The 22,938-nt window shown below is 48.9% G+C and overlaps 1 protein-coding gene across 6 annotated transcripts in view; it reads right to left on the bottom strand.

Moving 5' to 3' along the window:
• LOC111146744 (protein tyrosine kinase 2) overlaps nucleotides 1-22,938 on the bottom strand; it is a 250,228-nt gene that overhangs the window by 162,707 nt on the left and 64,583 nt on the right. For 5 of the 6 annotated variants that reach the window (XM_022502422.1, XM_022502423.1, XM_022502419.1 and 2 more), the window contains one exon: nucleotides 3,148-3,374. In XM_022502422.1, the coding sequence (XP_022358130.1) occupies nucleotides 3,148-3,342 (195 nt within the window). In that variant the 5' untranslated portion in view covers nucleotides 3,343-3,374. Of the gene's footprint in view, nucleotides 1-1,109; nucleotides 1,122-3,147; nucleotides 3,375-22,938 lie in introns of those variants that run through there. The other variant, XM_022502425.1, reaches the window with a different exon arrangement.

Here is a 22,938-nt window from a genome sequence, read left to right as displayed (position 1 = left end):
GTTAACCTTGGTGCTTCGGGGTTGACCTCAACCTGAGCTCCAGAGCTGCCTGGAGCATGCGGCTGACACGGGGCCAAAGCCACGACCAAGGTAAGTGGTGTCTGCGTCCGTGGGCCACTGCTTCCTTAGGGCAGGATGCGCAAGCCCGCCAGCACTTGTCGGGAATCGTGACTGGGGGTACAACCTGCACCTGATTCTGGCGGTGCCTGGGCAGTCACACGGGTTGAGGCCGATGGTGCAGAGGGAAGGTGCTCCCGTGCCCGTCTCACAGACCCCCACAAGGAGGTTCGGGGCCTCCTCCCGCACAGCTGTGGCCACGTGGGCCGGTGATGGCCTCTGAGTGTCCAAGGCCACAGGGCCTGCCCCTGAGACTCTCAGGTCCCTTCACAAAGGAGCCTCTTCTGTTGCTGCCTGGCACACATTGCCTATAACCGGCGGGGTCCTGGGGATCCTCTCAAGAACCAAACATTGAAATTAACCATATAGGAGTAGCACATACATGTGAAAGGAGCAAAATTACGAAGTGCAGCATGAGAAATCAAACCTCTGTAATGAACTACAACAAGAATCCAGATATTTCCTGTTGCAAATAAGCCTCTCGACGCCCCCAGAGGTGGCGGTGCTTCTGAGTCAGGCAGTCTCTCTGACCGCTACTTTCTACAAGCACAACTGTCTGGCAGAAATAAAAATGCAAGCAAGCTGTATGTTACTTCAAAATTTCTAAAAAAAAAAAAAAAAAAAAAAAAAAAAAAAGGTAAAAAGAAATGGATGAATTCAATTTTAATAACATTTTATTTAACCTACGATGTCAAGAACATGGTCTTTTCAACGGGCAATCAAAACAGGAGATATTTTATATTCTTCGTCCACACTACATCTGCAGAACCTTGTGTTTGTACCAAGAAAACAGCAGCTGAGACTAGCTACTTCGGGGCGCGCGAGCACTGCACTTGGCTACTGGGGTGGGCAGCGCGGCAGTGAGGGTCGGCATGGAATTACTTCGTTGTTGTGGACGACAGTAAACCATCTCTTTGCAGAAACCGAATGGCCTGGCTTCTTCTCTGCTACCATTACTACCTGGTCTATTTCTTTCTGCCAAGTGCCCACACTCCCACTCCGAGCTCACCCCTCACCCCATTTCGGCTGCAGGTCACTGGGCCTCAAGTGCGGCCATCTTCCTTCCACTGTACTCCCGCCTAACCATGCAGGCGAGTTCCTTTATCCGTATCATTCCTTGTGTGCTGCTCCCTGGGGAGAAAGACGGCATGGACACGTGCTTCGGTCCTATTTTGTCCAGTCGTGCAGATCCATCAATTCACAATTAAAATACTGCATTTCCAAATGTCACCACATTGAATGAAAGCGGGTCATGAATCACAACCGCTTCCATCACAGGAAAAGCTCTCGTGAACCAATCAATGCCAACTCAGAGTTCTTCGCCTCAAGCTGAAAATCATCAACTGATGGGAGCTGTTAAATTTCAAACATTCATCAATTACTATGACATAAAGCCACCCGGGTCTCAGTCACATGGATGTGCTCGTACTGATCTTCATAAAAGTTCAAGAAATACGTTCTCATAACTCAGGCATGTGAATATGGCTTTTTCTTCACAATATAAATGTTTTTCATGTCTGATAAGTTTGTAACATTGGCTACAGGCTTGACATGCGCCCAGTGATCACTGGTTTTCTCCTTGATGTGGATCCTCTTGTGTGCAGTAAACCCGATACCAAAACACCTTTGTCGTGGAGCCTTTCCAAGGTGCATTTTCGGATATAATCAATCTTGAATATCTGCTAAATGTCTTGTCAAATTCACATCTCTGCAAGGCACCCCTCCTGTACGAATACTCAGAAGTTTATGAAGGCTGATGCAATGTTTTTAACAAACTTCCTCATTCACTGTAACTGAAACTCACAAAGACTAGAACATACGCTAAGAGCCTTCCCATAAACTCTACGTTTGCAAGGTTTGTCTCCAACATAAATCCTCCAATTAACATTAAGACAGAACACTAGCTGCTGGCCTTGCTACCAAGTGATTGTGTTTATAAGGTTAAATGTAAAACAAAACTACAGGAAAATTAGGAAAAGCCATCAAGCTTCATAAAAAGTTTGTAACAAGAGACTACTGCATTCAACTACAGAACATGAACAGATGTTAATACATATTTAAGCCTGAATGAATTATTCACCTTTGAATAATGAATCCGCCTGAACAGCGAGGACTCCAACATTATAGAGATAATGGGAAATTATCCCTTTAATTTGCTAAAAGTACTTCAGGCATATAAGTTAAAGAGTAGCAGATGAATTAACTTCATTCTTATGAAAAGAAAGGGGAAACAGACACATCTGTTCATCCTGCACTGGACACTGTCCTCCCTAGAGATGAACACGGGAGTAGGTAGAGGGAAAGGAAGGAGCAGTGGTTCTCTAACACGTGGACAAAGGAAACACTTGCTGAAAACTGATGTCCTCAACTCCGTTTTCTGAAAGTGCACTGCTACCCGCTCACCCCGCTGACTCTCAGCAACCTTGGCTCATCGTGCCTCTCGCCACTCCTGGCCCGCAGGCTACCAGCCACGCGCGACATCACGCAGGCTTCCTCGGCCCCAGGCTCAGCGGGGAAGCACACTCTGTCTGCCCTGCAACTAAGGCCACAGGTGTCCCCCTCCCCACCCCAGCAGACAGGAGGCTGGAGCAGCAGGGACCCTTGACAGCCCCAGAACCTTGGCAAGTGGCTGGTATAGGGACCCAGTCAGTTTTTGAAGAACCTGTCCTATCTGGGGTCATGCAGATACCTTCAAGATTCCCCTTCTAGAAAATAGTTTATTTCCTAAGTAGTAGAGGTTATTTTAATTACTTTGTTCTCTTCTATGCTAAAGAGTTTAAAAAAAGGGAGAGAGAAAAACATGCATAGCTTTACATTGATAACATATGGTTCAGTTATTATTTTCCTAAGAGGTTTTACACTTAAAGTTCTGGTCAGTCACATGTTACATGAATAAATATGACAAAGCAAAAGGTAACATCGCTGTAATACGGCAATAAAAATTTTTATCTCTTTTTGGTCTGTGCCATTAACCTACAGGCTTATTTAACCTAAATGTCCATGACGCCACCTCCAGGAAAATGTACCTACCCGGACGTCCGTCGCATCCCCGTGCCTGATGATACTGGCCCAAGTAGCTGGTTCACTGCTGTTTTCAAAGTAATGAAAGACTTTCAGCACCCGCTCCATTGCCCCGGGGGACCGCTCCGCGCCGGCGCCCAGGTGAGTCTTGGTACTCGAATGCGGTGTGTGGTTCAAGTTTGGGTCAAGGTAAGCGGCCGCCATTATTTTGGCCGACGCTGTGTGTCTGTCATACTCTAGAAGAGAAAGAAAAATGGTCAGTCACCGTATTGGAAATCTATCAAAATGTGGTTAAAATCTATTAAAAGGTGGCATGCTGGTCCTTATACTAACAACACTGTTCCAGGTTCTTCCCTTCTGGTCACGTCACACGCAGAAGGCGAGCATCAGGAGAGCGGAGACCGGACTGACCGGGACAATCCCTGCTCCCCTGCACCCACGGCGGCACAGAATTCACAGCAGCATCACAAATACTTGTTAAACGTTTCTTAACAAATTAAAAGGTCCTATTTCAGCTCTGTCAAAAGTTCACCATCTATAAACAATATCCCCTCACCGTCCTCCCTTTTAAAATCACAGCCTTTAAATCTGGGGGAAAATCTCACAGGAAAGCCAAATACGTTCATTTTGCTGCCTCCGTTTGAAAACCTGCACGTGAGCTGCAGCTCTTTCTTCACACAACGAACACTCAGGGAGTGGGCAGGACACATACAAGGCCCTGGAGCCGAAAACCCCAGAGGTAAAGCCAGGCCCTCCCATTTAGCCAGTCCCTCAGCAGGAGAGTCAGCCCAGTCACCGCTGAAAACAAAACTGAACCAGGAAGCAAAAACCAACCAAGTGTGTCCGTGTGACAGGACGACTCCCACTTGAACGTGGGGGTAGCTCAGCCAAGACGAACACTCCCACTGAGAAAACTCAGAAAAGATTAAAAACCAGCCCAGTGTTTTCAAGTCCGAGATGTTGTGAGGCAACCAGGACAGCAGGGGACACAGATGGAGACGTAAGAGACACTGAGCAGCTGCCTTTTCCCAAAGGGCATCAGCCAATTCTGGGCCTTTGAGAGCCTGAAGATCCAAGAAAAGCCACCGATGAGACACAAAGCAGCTGAGCTTTTGGCCATGAGAGATCAAGTGAGAAGCGTGGGGACCCCAGGACTCTGGTGAGCAGGACACATACTCTGCTAGGTGTCCCCTTAAGACAGTCACCAATCCTGGAACCAAGCCCAGAGGGAGCCTCTAGAAGCTGGTGAGGCTGAAGACAGGCAGAAGGGACGAGGAGTCTACCCGGGCCCAGGACATGAGACACAACAGCATGGCCGACAGACTCACTCTAGCCAACAGAAAGCTCTAGGCCCCAGCGCAAGTCCCATCTGCAGGGGAACGCTTGCTGCCTGTGCACGGGAGGCAGTCACTGAAACCGGCCACGTGCTGGGTAAAGAGCAGGATGCCATGGGCATCGGGACTGACATTACTAAAGTATATTCTGTGTCTAGCATTAAAGCTGGACAACAACAAAACAACTAGAAAATCCCTAACTGTCTGGAAACCAAGCAACGCATTTCAAGTAACCCATTAGCCAAAAAGAAACTCGAAGTATTCTGAATTTAACAATGCAATTAAAAGAAAGATCGGCGCTACATGCAGACAGAGCTGTGATTCCATTAAAATCCACACTTTTTTTTTTAAAGACTTTAAGTAATCTCTATAGCCACCCTGGGGCTTGAACTTACAACCCCAAGATCAAGAGTTGTACACTCCACCTGCTGAGTCAGCCTGCAGTCCCTAAGATCTATACTCCTAAATGCATGTACTAGCAATGAAGATCGGAAATTAGTGATCTAAATATCCACCGTCTCACAGTGCATTTAGCAGTTGAACAAAATCAAGGTTTGCTGGTTTGTTTTGACAAGAATAATGGAACTGATAGACATCTAGCAAGACTAACCAAGGGAAAAAGGTCCGGTGGAAACCAATGCCATCAGGATGAAGCAGAACAGAGAAAAGGATGTTCATAACGGGAGGTGATGACAGAGTATCAGATACTGACAAGAGAAAGTCACGAACTGTATGTCAATGAACATGAAAGTTGAGATGCGTATACAATTTTTTAAAAAGATTTTATTTATCTATTTAACTGAGAAAGAGAGAGAGAAAGAGAACACGAAAGCAGGGGGAGTGGCAGAGGGAGAGGGAGGAGCAGGCTACCCACTGAGCGGGGAGCCCGACTTGGGGCTCGATCCCAGAACCCTGGGATCATGACCCAAGCCAAAGGCAGACGCCTAACCAACGAAGCCACCCAGGTACCCTGAGATGCACACACAATTCTTTGCAAAGTACAACTTAAGCCATTATAAACTGCTGTTGTATAAAACCAAGACCAGAAACATAAAGCCGAAATAGACATCTTCCATTAAAAATGGTCAATCTGTAATTAAAATTCTTCCCACAAAGGAATATCTGAGTTCTTCCACTAATTTAAGGAATAATGATATTAATCTTACAGAAATTCTTCTAATGAACAAATAGGGGACATTTCCCAACTTATCGTACGAGACCAACAAGACAATGATACAAAACCAGACAAGGACAGCACAAGAAAACGTACAAATCAATCTTTCTTATCAACACGGGTGCAAAAATCTTTTAAAACATCAGCAAATTTAATCACACAATATTTTTAAATAACATATTATAACCAAGAGGGGTCCGTCAGAGGAATGCAAAGGCGGTTAAACATTCAAAAAGCGCTCTGTGTTTGCCGCAGCCTTCTTCCTACTGCCAACATGGAAGCCATCAACACACCCTTCAGCAGGGGAAAGGGTAAGCGAACTGTGGTCCATCCCGGCAATGAACATTTAGTGCGAAAGAGCAATGAACTACCAAACCATGAAAACACTTGGAGGAACTGTAAATGCATGTTACTGAGGGAAGCCGATTCCAACTACACGGCACTCTGAAAGTGGCAAAACCATAGAGACTAAAATTTCAGTAGATGCAGAGTTGGGGGGATGGGGCGGGGATGAAAATGTGGAGCACAAGGGATTTTTAGGGCAGTGAAAGAGTACGTATGACGTATCACAATGACACATGTCACTGTACATCTGTCCACACACAGGATGTGCACCCCCAGAGTGAACCGTACAGCAAACCGTGCACTTCGGGTGATCTGGTAGGTCCGCGTATAACGCAACCACCACTCTGCTGGGGGTGCTGACGACAGTACGGCTGTGCATGTTACCAGATCAGCGGGCAGAGGGGAAATCCCTGTACCTTCCCTCAAGTTTGTTGCAAGCCTAAAACTGCTCTCAAAACAAACAAAAAGCGTCTTAATTTTTTTTTAAACCAATCAATATAACCAACCAGATTTCAGAAAGGAGGAGAACCACAGGTGTCTTACTATATGCAGAAAAGCATCTGGCCAAGTTTACCAGCCACTCAGGATAAAAACTCTAAGCAAAGTAAAAACAGGAAGCAACTTCCTTGAACTGAAGGGGGTATTTACATTAAACCTAATTTACACAGCGCTGGGAAGAGCCCCCGCCCGCCTCCGGGAACAGGAGTGAGCTGGTGGGTGCCTGCCACGACCACCGCTGGTCGCCACTGTTCTGGAAGTCTTCCCAGCAGGTTCCATGGGCGAAAATGAAAGCAAAACTCAGGGCTGGGAAGGAAGGAAGAAAAGTATCACTATTCCCAGACTGCACGGTTATGTGTGAGGAAAATCTCTGAGAATAACATACGGTAAACTGCTAGAATCAAGAATGAATGCGGCAAGGTTGCTGGACGGTCAGACGCAAGCAACGACACTTCTGGTCGGCGCCGCCCTGTCTCGCTCCCCGGCCGGCCAGCGGGCTGCGCACACAGTGCCAGCTGCGTCCCGACAGGCAACCCTGCGTCCCCAGAGTCGCTCCGAGGAACTGGCACCCCAGCAGTGAAAGTCACTACCGCAACACCGAGCGTGCCAAGGGATAAGCCAAACCAAAAGTGTTACCGCAACACGCCTCCACGGCCTGACGTCCACGCGGAACCCGTCACAGGTCTGCAGGAAGCAGCGGAAACACGTCTCCGCAGAGAAAGCGCTGCCATCGGCTCAGCACCAGAGGCCCCGGCACTCGGCCACGGCCCCAGTCCAGGCGGCCCTGCGCGGGGGGCCTGGGGCTTCCTGCATCGGCAATGCTGACCTCGCTGCTGACTGCCGGAGCCGCAGCTCTCCCTTTACGCAGGAGACAGACACTTTTTCTGCTCTTGAAAGAAGTCCCAAGTCAGGGTGTGAGGAAACCAGGTGCTGACAAACCCTGGAGTTCACTCTGGGCCTCACCCCACGGTCCGATGTAAATGCCCCGCGTAACACAGCACATGTGAGGGAGAGAGGAAAGGAGCACCTTCCAGGGTCCCCTAGATGATCCTCGCTCTGACACGCTAAGATCCACCGAGACCTGGCGCCAGCCCTTTAATAACACTGGGCTGTCCCCAGACAGGAGGGACGCAACAAAGAACGCACGCCGACCCGCTCAATTTAAACAACTTCAGACATAAACAAGTTTGGAGAATTTTTAAGGAGTTGGTGACGATCCCAGTTCCAGTAAACCCTTCAACAAACTAGATGGGTATAAAAACTTTCTCCTTCCAAATGCTCTCCTTTCATACAAGATTTGGGTTTCTCTTCTCACAGAGTCTAACCCAAATATACTAAATTTCCTACGCGGATTTTACTTAACGAAGAGCTCACACTACTTAAATATTTAATGTTATAGTATCAGTATGTGACAGCCTGTATTTTCCCAAAGAAGCTGTAACACTGGTCCTGAACTGTCTCTCCAACAGGTGTAGGCTACGCTCCTTGCCCTCGAGTCGGGGGGTGGGGGGGACTTCTGACCAGCCTAAGAAACATCCTACACTAGGTATGATAAGGCAAACCAGGTTCCCTTGGTTCCCTTGGTTCTCTCGGGCTACTCGCTCACAAAACCCAACCAACAGGCTCTCCAGAAGCCCAAGAACTGAGCTCCGACAACCGAAGCCTGAGCCGGGCTTCCCGCCAAGAGCCAGCACAGGCTTCTGAGCCACGGGGCAGAGCCATCCTCCGAGGGGGCCCTCTGGCTCCCAGTTGTGACACCCGAGCTCCCACCACACGGAAACAGCTATCCCTGTCGAGCCCTGTCCAGACTGCAGATCTGAACAAAATAATTCTTGTCACTTTAAGCCATGCGGTGTTGGGATGACTTGCCATCAGCCACAGATAAGCAGTACGGCACGCATTCCAACTGAAGCTCGCACGAGTGGCTCTCGCCTCGCACAGGAGTGTGGGGCCCTACGATGACTTGCCAACGTGGTCTGACAGCACTTGCCTCCGTCCTCCCCCCACTCCATGACTAAGGGTACGGAGTGAGCATCTTTCCAATGCCTGGCCAAACTGTCCTACTCCCTTCTAAGTTTCGAGTCAGCATCCAGCACTTTATCCCTTGTACGTTCAGTGTCGTAAGCTATCTGCGAAAGCACGTCTGATAACGAACCTTCTCGCCTGGTTCACATCCACCGGAACATCCTCTGTTTTGTCACAACTCTTTTCGTCACTTGTCAGTAAGTTCGCCTTTATTTACGAAGCTCCTCTGACTACACAATTATCAAGTCCGGCTCCGCAGCAAAGGCGACCTTCCTACAGTCGGCTACCTGTTTCTGTGACGCTCAGTCAGAAGCCCGCACGGCGATGTGCACGGTGCAGGAAGTGTCTGTCGCACCGCGCACACACATACGCACACACACACTCGCAGCACTCTTCGATACTTCCTGCCGTGCTGCTGGCATTTCTGTCTGCATCATCTCCAGCCGCAGCATCTAGAGCCTGCCCAAACTCCAGCACAGGCCTTAAAAGCTGAAATAGCTCCTGGGTCCACTGGCCAGATTAACGCAATGCAGCCCTCGGTTCCTAGGCCGCTGCAGGCAAGCCGAGGGCTCCGCGGCCCCCGCTCCACGGGAGTTGCCGGCTTCACAGGTGCTCAGCACCTTCCATTCCACTTCCCGGGCGACCCCCTGCTGCTTCAACTCTGCACTTCATCTTTGTTGCCCAATTCCCTCCTATGACGGTCCATTTCTGTAAGATGTCACAGGGGTTGATCACTGGCAAACAAGAAGGCACCACGACTGCACATCTGCTGTCTGTGTATAAACTGAGTCACAGACGCGGGGCAGCCCGTCAGCAACGGACCGGGACAGAGGTACCGCGACTGGCCACCGGTCACACGTCACATCTGTCATTTCTGTAGTGCTCTGCAGACTGAGCTCGCACCGTACGCAGCGGCTCACAGCTGACTTACATGTGAACTACGACTGAACCGTGCCATTGAGGACTGGCATCACTGAAGCCACAGAAACTGGTACTTGTGCACACTGGAACCACGCACAGCACGGACTGTCTGTGTAACAATTCAACTAATATCTTTATTAAACAGATTGTTTTTTGGACTTCAGACAATATGGCAAATTATGTAAATCATTTACTTTATCTGAGGTACCACTATAAAACTTTTCATGCTGTACTTCTGATGAAAATATTCAACATTAGCCTTTAATATCAACTTTAAATTGATTTCTAAGATTGGTAATATTGAGACCTTGGAAGGTAACTGTGAATAATTTTTGGAGACGTAAAAAAATCCTAAGGAAATGAGGAATGGCAAAATATAAAGAGTAAAACTGTGCTGGTTTACGAGCAGTCCTACTTATGTTCAGCCTATTTAAACATATCTGATATTCATAAAACCCATACTGACAAAATGCTGTTGAGATGAGAAGGTTTTAAATCTAAAGTTACATGTGTTAAGTGTGTAACTTGTGTGTTTTGTTTATGTTTTAAAGATTTTATTTAGTTATTTGACAGAACAAGAGAGCACAGTGTGGGGAAGGGCAGGGGGGAGAGGGTGAAGCAGACACCACCCCTCCTCCACCACTACTGAGCCTGATGCGGGGCTCGATCCCAAGATCCGGAGACCCTGACCTGAACTGAAGGCAGACGCTCAACCAACAGAGCCACCCAGGCGCCCCTCCTTGTGTATATTTAAACTCAGAAACTTAGGGGTGGCTACTGGCCAACATTGTGATCTGTTCCCTTACCTTATAAAAGGAGTAAAACCTAGAAACAATCAGAAATAATCTTTTCCATATATCCAATTAGCTAAACTCCTAAAACATATGTTAACAGATTCTGTCTTGGGATCCAGAAGGAAAACTATCTTTTCCCTTCTTCATATTACAGTAACTTCCTATACTGGATATTTCTAACATTGATAAACCCTTGTCATTTTTTTTAACCCTTCTCATTTTTTGCACTGTAAAAAAATAACAAAAGTATACAAGTGCTCTGTCAACTTAGAATATTAAAAACAATTTAGGTATATCCTGTGCTGGACTTCCTAAAATTTTTTAAAGATGTATTTATTTATTTGAGAGAGAGGAGGAAGGGGAGGGAAGTGGCAGAAAGAGAGAGAGAGAGAATCTCACGCAGACTCCCTGCTGTGTGGGGAGCCCAACATGGGGCAGGATGCAGGGCTCTCGGCGGGGCTGATCCCACGACCCATGAGACCACGACCGGAGCAGAAAGCAAGAGTTGGACACTCAGCCATCTGGGCCACCCAGGCGCCCCTGGATTTCCAAACTTCTGGTCACTGTGTTATGGGAGTCACCTCTGTGCTCAGTGGCAGCACTGACGGCTCTAACAGGCATACGTCCTCCCATTTAAAGCTTAAAAGTTAAAAATCTTTATCACCAGGAGATAGTCCTTCGAGGTTGTTTATGATTTCAGCACGCTATGGAAACAAAGGGGTTTTCTCTGTAGACATCTCTAGTTAAAAATGGGGAAAGAAATAATGACTTGAGACAGGTCTTAAAATCGCACTGATTAGACCCGAGGCCTGTATGAACCCTGCGAGGGTAAAAGGAGAACCCCAGAGGCCCTGACACAGCAAGCAGGACTGTGTTTCTACTGTTTCCGGTGCCATGAGAACAGGAGTCCAGCTGGACTTAACGAATCTGTAAGGACTCCAACCAGATAACCCAACTGACCCTACACAAGCAGTAGACAGCAGACACCCTTATCCTGTTGGTTCAGTCTACCAACCCGTTCAGCGACCGTTCCAGTCCTCTCTGCCCTCTGACTACTGTTTCCTTTCCCTGTCTTTCCAAAACAAGCACACGAGCCAACAGTCTGTCCAACTGCCTATTTGGGTCTCCATCCCTCGAACTTCTAGCAAGGACCCTAGAACTGAAGCTATGAACCCAAATGGTGCTATATTTCACCCCAAAACTAAGAATCACATTTCCCTTTATCTTTTTTTTTTTTAAAGATTTTATTTATTTGACAGAGAGAGAGATCACAAACAGGCAAGCGGGGGGGGGGGGGGGGGGGGGGGGGGGGGGGGGGGTAGCAGGCTCCCCACTGAGCAGAGAGCCCGATGCGGGGCTCGATCCCAGGACTCTGAGATCATGACCCGACCCGAACTGAAGGCAGAGGCTTAACCCACTGAGCCAACCAGGCGCCCCTCCCTTTAATACCAGAATATTATTAAGCCCAAGACACCTAAACTAGGCTCCAGGCCCCAGTTACTAACCAATGACACTGGTATATCCTTGAGCCCCAACAGAGCTCAGGTACTCTGAGGACAGGAGATAACATGAGCGTGAGGATCCACAGTCGGGGATAAGGGCCTTCCTCAGAGAGCTCCACAGACACTGGTAGGGATCTACTTCAATTCTCTCAGGGCACCTGTATTCCCCACCCAGACCAATTCACGCACAGACTAATTGTGAAAAGTCCAGGATCCCATGCAGCGTATGTATATCCTCTCCCAACACAGCCACCCAATCATTCTCTGTGACATCGGATAATCGTCCCCTGCACACCAGGTCCAATGAAGTCTCCAGTAACTTGTATTTATTAAGAGTTCCACATGACATGTTGCTGGGAAGGGTCTGAAAACCGGCAGCTCACCAGTTTGTAGGAGGATTTCTACGCGGCTAGGAGCTCCCAATCGAGAGCACGGGGTCATACGATCATACATTACCGGGCGGGAGCTACCGCACACGGAACACAGGGGCTCAGCTCTCCAGCAAAAACTCATCGGCTCCCAGTCCTAGACACTATGGTTCTTCTTGACTACTCACTGGAGAGCCAAGGTGGAAACTCTGCAACAGGTATCCTGGGTAAATAATTTAGGAAACAGGAAATGTCTGATGGATCACAAAGGGAAAAAGTCCACTTTGTTATCCAAGACGGGCCAACCTGATCCAAGGGACTTTCCCTCTTGGGCCTTAAGCCAACTAGAAAACCAGCCATAGTGAGGCTCCCTGGTTTCTTGTGACTGTTCTGCTGGCATCTTCCTCTGTGTTAGGTAGCCAGATATATATACATATATATATATTTTTTTTTTTTTAATTTTTAAAAGATTCTATTTATTCATTTGACAGACAGAGGTCACAAGCAGGCAGAGAGGCAGGCAGAGAGAGAGGAGGAAGCAGGTTCCCCGCTGAGCAGAGAGCCCGATGCAGGGCTCGATCCCAGGACCCTGAGATCATGACCTGAGCCGAAGGCAGAGGCTTTAACCCACTGAGCCACCCAGGCGCCCCAGTAGCTAGATATGCACTGAGCTAAGATCCAATTAAGGCTAGAGTAACAAAAGGAAATGAAATGGATAAAAGGGGGGTTTGGAGAAATCATGACGAGGAAAATAGGCCAGAAGTGACCTAACTAAAGAAGAAGGGCCTCTAAGAGGCCGAGAGCCGAAGTCCCACAACAGACAAGCACGACACGCACGCTCCACTGTTTCCAGGAGCGCCCGCAGGTAACTGAAGCTGCCTCCCCAGGCAGCCATCCACAGCTCAAAGCCCACTTTGATCAGCTGCAGCCAATCAACCAGACGTCCTATCAAGACCCAATGTAAAGACACTGCTTAGTAACTTCATCTTCTCTATTGTAACAGAACAGTAACATCTGGTAACACAACTGGATAAACGGACCGGCCCATCACTACAACAGAGCAGAAGAGCGCTCGGCCATAACAAGGAACAGGTCCTGGTACCACAACAGGGAGAAGCCTTGACAACATTATGGTAAGTAAAAGCCGTCAGACAAAAGACTGTATGTTGTAGGATCCATTTATACGACAATTCCAAAATAGGCAAATCCAAGGGGACAGAAAGCAGGCATGAGTTTGCCAGAGGCAAGGGGGAGGGAGACGGGGAGGGACTTGCTACAGGTACTGGGTCTCTTTTTGGGGCGATGGAGCTAGACAGCGTTGACGGTCGCACAACCCTGTGTGTACACTTGAAACCACATGGAAAATTTCATGTTATGTGAACATGAATTTTATCTCCATTTTTTAAAATTTGTATTTTTAAAGTATAGTTCTTCTATGGCTCCAAAATCTTAAACACCAACGGTGCTTACTGTGGCAAAGATGTGGAGCAGCTGGAGCTTTTATACACCGCTGGCTGGGTTGTGGTTTGATACAAGCTTTGGAAGCGATCTCTGCGGAAGAGCACCGTGACGCACGCCATGAGCAGCCCTTTCACTCTGAAGTACACGCCCAAGAAAGACACAGCCTCAGGGTCACCAAAAGACACACGGAGTATTCACAGCGGCACCATTCCTATCATTCAAAACTGGAAACAACCCAACCGTCCATCAACAATAAAATACAAATTGTGGTAGATACTGAAATGGAATACTATACAGCAATGAAAAATCGGGGCTCCATGCACCGACGTGGATGACTCTCACAGACATTAGGATAAACAGGCAAACTGAGTCATGGCAACAGAAATCAAAATGTTGGCCACCTTCCCGGGGACGCTGACTGAAGGGAGCCATCAGGGAGGCTGCTGGGGCTGCTGCCACCGCAAACACGGATATGGAAGGTAGTAGTTAATCCTACACCAGGACACATAGGATGTGTGCAATTTACAGGAGATATATTTCAATTATATACATTTATTTACAAAATGAGAACAAAATTTTTTGCCAGAAGACTCTACACAACAATTAACAAAAAGCAACATGCCAAGCCAAACACCCTGGATGAAATTACTTGCCTGAGAAACAGTTACCAACCCAGCAAAGCAGCAAGTCACAGGTGCACATTTTGCAATGGCAACCATTCTTGATTTTTACGTTTCTGCCTCGGTCTCTAACCATACATGAACATGCTGTTCTGCAAAACACGGAAAATGAGGGCGCCTGGGTGGCTCAGTGGGTTAAGCCACTGCCTTCGGCTCAGGTCATGATCTCAGGGTCCTGGCATCGAGTCCCGCATCGGGCTCTCTGCTCAGCAGAGAGCTTCCCTCTCTCTCTCTCTCTCTCTGCCTGCCTGTCTACTTGTGATCTCTCTCTCTCTGTCAAATAAATAAATAAATAAAATCTTTTTAAAAAAATAATAAATAAATAAAATAAAAAAAAAACACGGAAAATGAGTGGCGCTTGCAAATACAAAATTACTGTCCGTTTACCATCTTCTGTGAGAGGACTTCTTTAAGCACCCACGGACATGCATAGGTGCCTATGTATATACTGATGACAGAGATCTTTGAGAATCTGTTGAAAAATATGAACATTTTCAAGAGAAAATGTATACACACTAAAACAGAAAATTCTGTATATGATCGCAAAGTTCATGATCCTCTAAAACTCATACCTGGACCCCAGCTCTAAGACCAACGGCCCAGCCAAGGGAGGCAAAATGTCTGCCTGTACCAACAAGTAATTAAAAGGACCACTTCCGGGGTGACTGCACACGCCAGCAAGGAGAGGTCAGCTCGTTAACTTTATCTCCAGCACAGCTGTTAGAGGTGGGCGTGCCCGCCTGGTCACAGCGACATCGAAGTCTATGATGAAAGAGATTGTGCGGTCCAAGGACGGAAGTCTCCTCTGTGGCCAGGAGGTGACAGTGTGGCACCGGGGGTTTGAAGCCCTTCAGTTAGGACACATTGTACATCTAAACACCAGGGAGCCCCTTCAGCCCCACCTAACAACGTCCTCTGCCCCTGAAACCCTCAGGCCAAGGGGAGCCGTCCACTTACCAGTGTGCACACGCGCACACGCACGCTACCACTGCAGTCCCCACGCTGGGAGCAGCAGCGTGTGTGCTGACAGGTGTGGCACATCCTGTCACACACGTTGTAGGAAAGGCCAGAGAAACCTGGTGGGGGCCGCACACCCTGTAACCGGCCTTCCACACAGCTTCCCGGGACGCACTGGCAACGGGAAGGAGAACGCAGGAAGAGATCCTTTTCCTTCTCGTTCAGTGGGCGGCAGCGAAGGGGAGGAAAAGAACTGGGGGGCGTGCGGCCGGATGGGGCAGGCGGGCAGCCGGCGGGAGGCTGGACGTGTGTGTCTGTGGCACACAACAGGACCCGGGCCTCCTGGAAGTTGCAGTAGTAAGGACTGTCCCCTTCAAGCCAGGCTGAGGAGGTCATGCCTGGCTCCTAGTCCCATCTGCTGAGCACGTTGGTCATGATACACGTTCCCGAACACATCTTTGTTACTCACTGCAAGTCTCCCAGATGAAACACAGTTAAAGTACTTCTCTACAGTAGTACGTGTAACGGAATAATACGTGAAAACATGTAAAGTAAAACAGAGTGAATGGGATGTTCAAAATCCAAGCGAAGACCTCCGTGAACTAACCCCTCCGGCGCTTCAACAGCTCTGAGTTCGCACCTGCCATTTCGCATGCGGCATCAAAACACTTTCTTTACAAAGAAACTACCTCAACACGGTGACTTCCAACAGCAGAAAAGTCACGCCTGCAGCCGGGGACAGGGCACTCCTCCGGACCCCCTTCTCTACACGCACGAGCACTTGGCCTACACGGGCTGGCAGCAGCTGCGGGCTCCTTGCACGCCCCACCGCCGCAGGGCAGAGCGGCCTCGCCCAGCACAGCTCCGCGCTCCCCTTCCCTTGCGCCTTGGGTCCTTAGTAAGCCGTAAGCGTGGCTCCTAGATCCCCTGTGAGGGGCCCCACTAGGCCCTGCACCCTGTGCTGGGTCCCTGAGTCCTGGGAGGGCTACGGATGCTAAAGGTTCATGGCTGTTCCCCTGAAATCACTCTGCCAACTCGAAGGAGGTGTGAGAACAGAGCCCGGCCCTTGTGCTGTTTAGAGACAGAAGAAAGAGCCTTGTTGCCGGAGGAAATGAAGAAGCTGCCACCAGAGGGCGAGGAGATAAACGGAGAGGCTGAGAGACCAGTCAAGGAAGGAGCCGCCCGGCGCAGGACCTGGTCAAAGGAAGGAACTCCACCCCCAGCCCTCCGTCCCCCGCCCCCGTAGTGATGGGGGCATAGCCTGCTGGAGGGGGTACCACAGAGCTTCCAAAGAAGAGGTGCAGACAGGAAGTGCAAGGAACTCACAGCATTGTGTGGCCAAGGGGAACAAAGACGGGGGACCCACTGCAGAGAAGGCGGTCGTCCTGCTGGCCCTGCACGTGGCACATGAAAGCCACACACGGACTGGAGACCAGGTCGGGCGAGTCTGCCCGTATTCACTAAATACGGGACTAAAATCTCCCTGTGCTCAAACGGTATATACTTAGCCTCTACTGAGTAAGAAAAAACCTGGGGCGCCTGGCGGGCTCCAGCTGACTTGGTCTCAGGTTTGTGAGTTCAAGGCCCACATCGGGGGTAGGGTTTACTTTAAAAAAAAAAAAAAAAGGCAAAATTGAGTCTAGTATTACAAGGTAAAAAACATAAAGCTTTTACTGAATATTGCCCATGTTGCAGCTACCTAAGCAGTTCTGTACATACATTACCTCCATGCGGTCCAGACACAAACCCAAACAAGCACATGCGACCCCTCCCATGAAGGAGAGACGAACTGAGACACAAAACGGAGGGTGGAGCGGGGTCTGGACGCCCCCCCGCCCACCACCACACACAATAAACTACTAGAAAACTGTGCGGGACACAGGAAGCAAGCGCTTTCATCCTGACACCGGCAGCACCTAGCCACGAGCTCCGAGCGGGGGGACAGATGAAGTGAGCCCGGTGCTCTGCCAGGGGCCATTTCTGCACCGCAGCACGGGGAGGGTAACCCAGAGCCTGGTGGGCTCAAGAAGAACAGAGAGGCAGGACAGCTAGAACTTGCCAGGAGTCGTGCAGAGACAAAGTTCCAAACTCCCCATGAAGCTCCCCTTGAACATTTGGGCATCGGTATTCATCAGTTCATTAAAACAGTCCTGCCTGGTGGCTCACGAAGAAAAAATTAATTTTTTTATTTTATTTTTTATTAACATATAACATATTATTTGCCCCAGGGGTACAAGTCCGTGAATCATCAGGCTTACACACTTCACAGCACTCACCATAGCACATACCAGTGTCCATCACCCAGCCACCCTCTCCCTCCCTGACCCCAAGCCCCAGCAACCTCAGTTTGTTTCCTGAGATTAAGAGTCTCTTATGGTTGTCTCCCTCCTGGGTCCCATCTTGTTTCATTTTTCTCCCTCCCCTTCCCCCCACAACCCCCCCCGCCTCTCAACTTCCTCATATCAGGGAGACCATATGATAATTGTCTTTCTCTGGTTGACTTATTTCGCTCAGCATAATACCCTCTAGTTCCATCCACGTCATTGCAAATGTCAAGAAAAATTACTATTTTTAATGGGCCTGGATCATCATCTTAACACTTTAGTCTCTAAAAACTAACGGCAGAACTTAGCACAAAAAATTAAGTTAGGAGGGCTATGGTGTCACCATGCCGATACAGGGTCTGGGCGGGCTTAAAATCCAGCTCCACAAACACGCGGGTAACACGCCAGCAGGACCCAGTTCTGAACTGCAGTGTGGGACAGCAGGGACTTCGCAGGACTATCAAGGAATTGAATATAAAGACGTTTACGAAAACCGCGCGATCCGGAATGTGCCGTGCACACCACGAGAAGCTGGTGCTGGTGACTGGGCAGCGAACGCTCGTCCCCTTGTCAGCAGGTCACCCAAGGAGCTCATCGGGTCAGTCTGACCCCGAGAGTTTGTCCCCACCACAAACCTACTTGCCAACAATCTGTGCCTTAGGGGCGCCTGGGGGGCCGGGCTAGTTAAGCGTCTGCTTTTGGCTCAGGTCATAGTCCCAGGGTCCCGGGATGGAGCCCGGCATCAGGCTCCTGGCTCGGCGGGGCGGGGGGCGGCGGGGGGGGTCCTGCTTCTGCCTCTCCCCTCTGCTCATGCTCTCGCTTACGCGCTTGCTCTAATAAATAAATAAAATCTTAAAAAAAAAAAAGAATCTTTAACAAAGTCAGCACATGATCGCTCCGCAAGTTTTGTGTGGGAAGCACAGCATCGCGATACCCGCACAATCTACCAGGTCACACTGTCATTTTCTTCAGTGTATTTATTTACTGTCCACCTGCTACTTCATCCCCTACCCCAACCAAAACGTCTTCTAGTAGACTACGCATGAGGTGCTCACGTGGGTGTCAGAGTATCAGCACAGACGGATACTAGGAAAGACACAGACTGGTGGTCTGGACAGAGCAGGACAATGGTCCCTGCCCCTGTGGTCCTCATGAGAAAGACCAGCACAGACCAGTACACGAAGAACACGGTGTTGGGGGTGATGCTGGGAGAACAGGTCATCGCCCAGACTTGGGGCATGGCCAAGTGCCTCCAGAAGCTGAGTTCCAAGCCAAGATCTTGAGAACAGCCACGTCCCAAGTCACGCCCAACAGAAGCCATGGCTGCAGCTGTAGGTCGGGATCTGGAAGCGGCTTTAACTCAAACATCAGAGAAGCCGGACACGGTCTCGCGCCAGAGGCAGGTGGGGAGCCCGACTGCTGCAAGGGTACGCACCTGGGCAGCACCGGAGCCCCTGGAGACCGATCTGGAAGCTTCTGTTGCAATCCCGACGGCGCTAACTATGGCCCAGGAGGTGGAAAGACTTGAGAGCCGTAAAAGTCAAGAGGACAGAGGCTGACTAAATTGCACACGTAAGGTTAGAGGAAGTCAGCGGCCACTTCTCTTGCTCAGGTGACTGAGTGGGAAAGTGAGGCCACTCCACGGAGACGCAGAACACCAGAGGGGCAGAGGCTGTCTGTCCGAGGAACGGCATGAGCCCGAAGTAGAAGTCACTTCAGTTTGCTGTTCGTTACTGGGGACACAGGCCCACGGGCCTGAGCGCATGCGAAGGGAGGTGCTTCCCACCTGCAGTCGGGGGCGGGGAGCAGGGAGCTGGACTTCTGGAAGCTACATCTGGGAAGAGGATTCATTAGTCCTTTACCAGATATATGATCTACAGGTATTTTCTCCCATTCTGCAGGTTGCCCTTTTTTGCCCTTTTGTTGATGGGTTTCCCTTGTTGTGTGGAAACTTTAGTCTGATGCTGTCCCACTGGTTTATTTTTATCCTTGCTGTGCTGCAGAGGCTGTCAAGGAACCCTGTACATGCGTATGACCCGGTGATCTATGCACTGAGCAGAGAATCAGCTGCTTGGCTAGAGATCCCAGAACGTTCCAGTCGGCCTGTTCGCTTGGACCAGTCTCCTTAGAGAAGAATGCTTCCATCTCCTGCCAGGATCGGGTGAAAGCCTCCTGACAGGATTCTGGGAGCCAAACAGAGAGAAAGCATGGCTAACTTCATTTAATACCCAATTTTGAGTGCAAGAACGCAATTTCCAGAGTAGAACTGTTAACAACCCACAATAGGGAAAATAAGTTATCACAATAGCATTTCAACTGTTGCGGCTTTGAAGACTCACTGGTTAGGCACATCCCTTAGATCATCAAGACTTGAGCCATCAAGACTTGAGCCATTCAGTTACTTCCTATGGACAAGATACCCTAGAGACTACAGCACAGCTAAAACTTCACCTAAATCACACAAGTAAACCTTTAAAAGAATGAGCCCAGGGCACCTGGGTGGCTCAGTGGGTTAAACCTCTACCTTTGGCTCAGATCATGGTCTCAGGGTCCTGGGATCGAGTCCTGCATCGGGCTCTCTGCTCAGTGGGGAGCCTGCTTCCCCCTCCCTTTCTGCCTGCTGCTCTGCCTACTTGTGATCTATCTCTCTCTCTGTCAAATAAATAAATAAAATATTTTTAAAAATAATAAAATAAAAGAATGAGCCCAACCTGATCCCTGAGCCTGTAAGTGAAGAAGGCTGGAAATTCTGCAAGGAGGCAAGTGTTAGCAAAGGCTCCACAGACAGTGGCTTCCAAGCAAGATCCTGAATGAGAAGCAGAGCATGTCGCTCACTAATGTTCACGACTGTGCCTGGCTCCCCCCATCCCAGCAACGCGACTCTTAAATTATGCGAGGCTCCTTGTCTGCAAAGCGCAAGCAGTAACGGCCCCCACTAGCGGACGTAGTAAGGGGAGAGGGCTTCTCAGCAAGGTGTGTTAGAGACGAAGTCAGCGTCTGGTCCGTGGCACCAGCAGTTAGGAGGGATACCCTGAGTTCTCTAGGCTGCTGAAAGGGAAATGCTAAGGTTGTTCTCCAAGTTGATATCCTATAAGACCCCTCCCCCATTTAACTAATACTTCAAAAGTCCCACCATAGCCCTAAAAAAGCACCTTCCCTGTTACACTTCAAAGCTTTATGAATCTATGTCAAAAAAGGAAACAACAGACTATGCTTCCTACTTTGGTAACATCTGGGAAGTCTGCAATGGGTAATTAAAGCCAATGACCGAGGGAAGCACAGTGTTCACAGGATTTTCCCCAAACCTTGTCCTATAAAAAGACAGGACGCATTTTTCTCAACTGAAAATACACCAGCAGTACACCATTCCATTGTGATCTTACACAAAAGCTGAGAAAACAGAAGACCCATCAGTCTGGTATTGTCTTAATGACTCTGTCAACTCTACAACACAGTGAGATTTTCCCAGTAAAAAGTAGCGTTAGTATGTGATACTCTAGCAGTATCTCGTTTCTCTTAGAAAAATTTAAAAAGGTTAAAAAACAGACCTTGGCGGAAATACGACATACTGGCCTCACCCTAGTTAACAAGGTCCTAGGTTTCTTCTCTGTTTGTTTGTTTGTTTGTGTGTAATGTAAGACAGGCTACACACAATACAACATTTCTCTGGCCAACGTGAGTACAAGGAAACTTTATACTCACATTCCCTAAACTCAATACATAACTTTAAACAAAACTATATGTGAAGAGGTCTCAAGCTGTCATCCAAATAAAATCTGCAGGTCACTGAAACCACCTCCAGAGTCTGGAAAGCACGGTGTCCGAAACGAGGGGCACGCTCTCTGCAGAAGTGACCGCGACAGTGCTCTCTCCCGCCAGCGCCCTGACAGCTCTCACAGCCCCACACAGAGACGTTCAGAGCACAGGCACCGGGGGTCTAAACACAGCTCCGGTCTGAAATGTTTCCACCGGGAGCATCAGCCACCCACAGAACCGCATCAGACCCTCCGGGCGGCAGAGCCACAAGAAAGGCCTGGAACTCTCTGGAACTTGTTCTGGTTCGACTCTGCAGGAGCTGCCCCTCGTCCCTAAAATCCTCGCCCCAGCAGCTCTCGGCCCCTTTCCTCAACCATCAAGGCTCAGTTCCCCTCCTTGCTTCCTGGTTCTGGCAAACGGTCTTCTTATTTGTTACACGTTTTTGTCTGCATTTTTTCTAATAAATCCCTTGAATGCGCACCACCTTGTACGTGCAGTATCAGGGAGCAGCGGCATGCTTTCCATGTACAAACAACTCTTAACCATCCTGTCTGGTTATCAAAAAACAATACATTAAGCACTTGAAATCTCGTATTTCAGATTTTATAGGGAGAGTCTCTTCCCTGGGCTTTAAGGTTTTCGGAACCCGGCTTAAGGGACTGTGTCGATGTGTCTGATCTTCCCTTTCCGGGCAGAGCGTGCTGCCAGGCCTCCAGAGCTACAGCGCCCGTGGGGGCCGCACACACAGTCCAGTCCTGCCGGCTCTGGGCTCACCTAACATGTGAGGCGCACAGATCCTGAGTGCAGAGTTCCACGGTTCTTTACACGAGCACCACACGTGTGCGTGTGCACCCCCAACCCCACCCCCGGAACACAGCTAAGCGAGACAGAACACGCTCCCGCTGTGCCTCCTAGCCCTCTGTGACCAGTGCCTGGCCATCAAATGGGACCAGGACTCCCAGTACTGCGACTAGAGGTCAGGGTCTCCTAACTTTATGGACACCGGTCACACAAATGGAAACAAGGGGACACCGCCCAGCTTGTTTTCTGAGAATGGCAGGGCCTGAAATGAAAGCGCCACAGAAAGGTCACAAGAGAAAAAACTACGGATTCATGCCCCTCAAACAAACAGACACAGATTTCCTGAACAAAACACTGCAGATCGCTCTAACAATATATAAGCAGGATAAGACATCACGATCAAGTGGGATTTACCTTAGAAATGCAAGGTTGAGTCAACAATCAAAATGTAACTTACCTGTTATTTTAAAAAAACAGAAAATTTCTACAATCAATTCAAGAGACAGAAAAAGCACCTGACAAAATTAACAACCTCTCATGATTTAAAAAAAAAAATCCTCTTAGAAAATCGGGAGCTAGAAGGAGAACTTTTCCATTCGACAGAGGACATCTACGAAGATAAAACCAGAACTAAACCCTACTTTGCAATGGAAACTTGCTCCCTGAGGCCAGCACGTGACAAGGACGCTGTAAGGAAGGTGCCAGTCACGGACGACAAGACAGAGAAATAAAAGACACAAAGACCAGAGAGAAAAGGAGTTATTTTCGGATTACGTGATTACAGATTTCTTTGAATTTTCTCCTCGCTCAAGTAAACCACCGGAACTACAGAGTGACTCACAGTAAGGCCGTGATAGACG

This window comes from Enhydra lutris, unplaced genomic scaffold (genome assembly GCF_002288905.1).
Source record: "Enhydra lutris kenyoni isolate GAN:26980312 unplaced genomic scaffold, ASM228890v2 scaffoldscaffold14, whole genome shotgun sequence".
Lineage (NCBI taxonomy): Eukaryota > Metazoa > Chordata > Mammalia > Carnivora > Mustelidae > Enhydra > Enhydra lutris.
The sequence above is the reverse complement of the archived record's forward strand: the minus strand, read 5'-3'. Positions and strand labels throughout refer to the sequence as shown.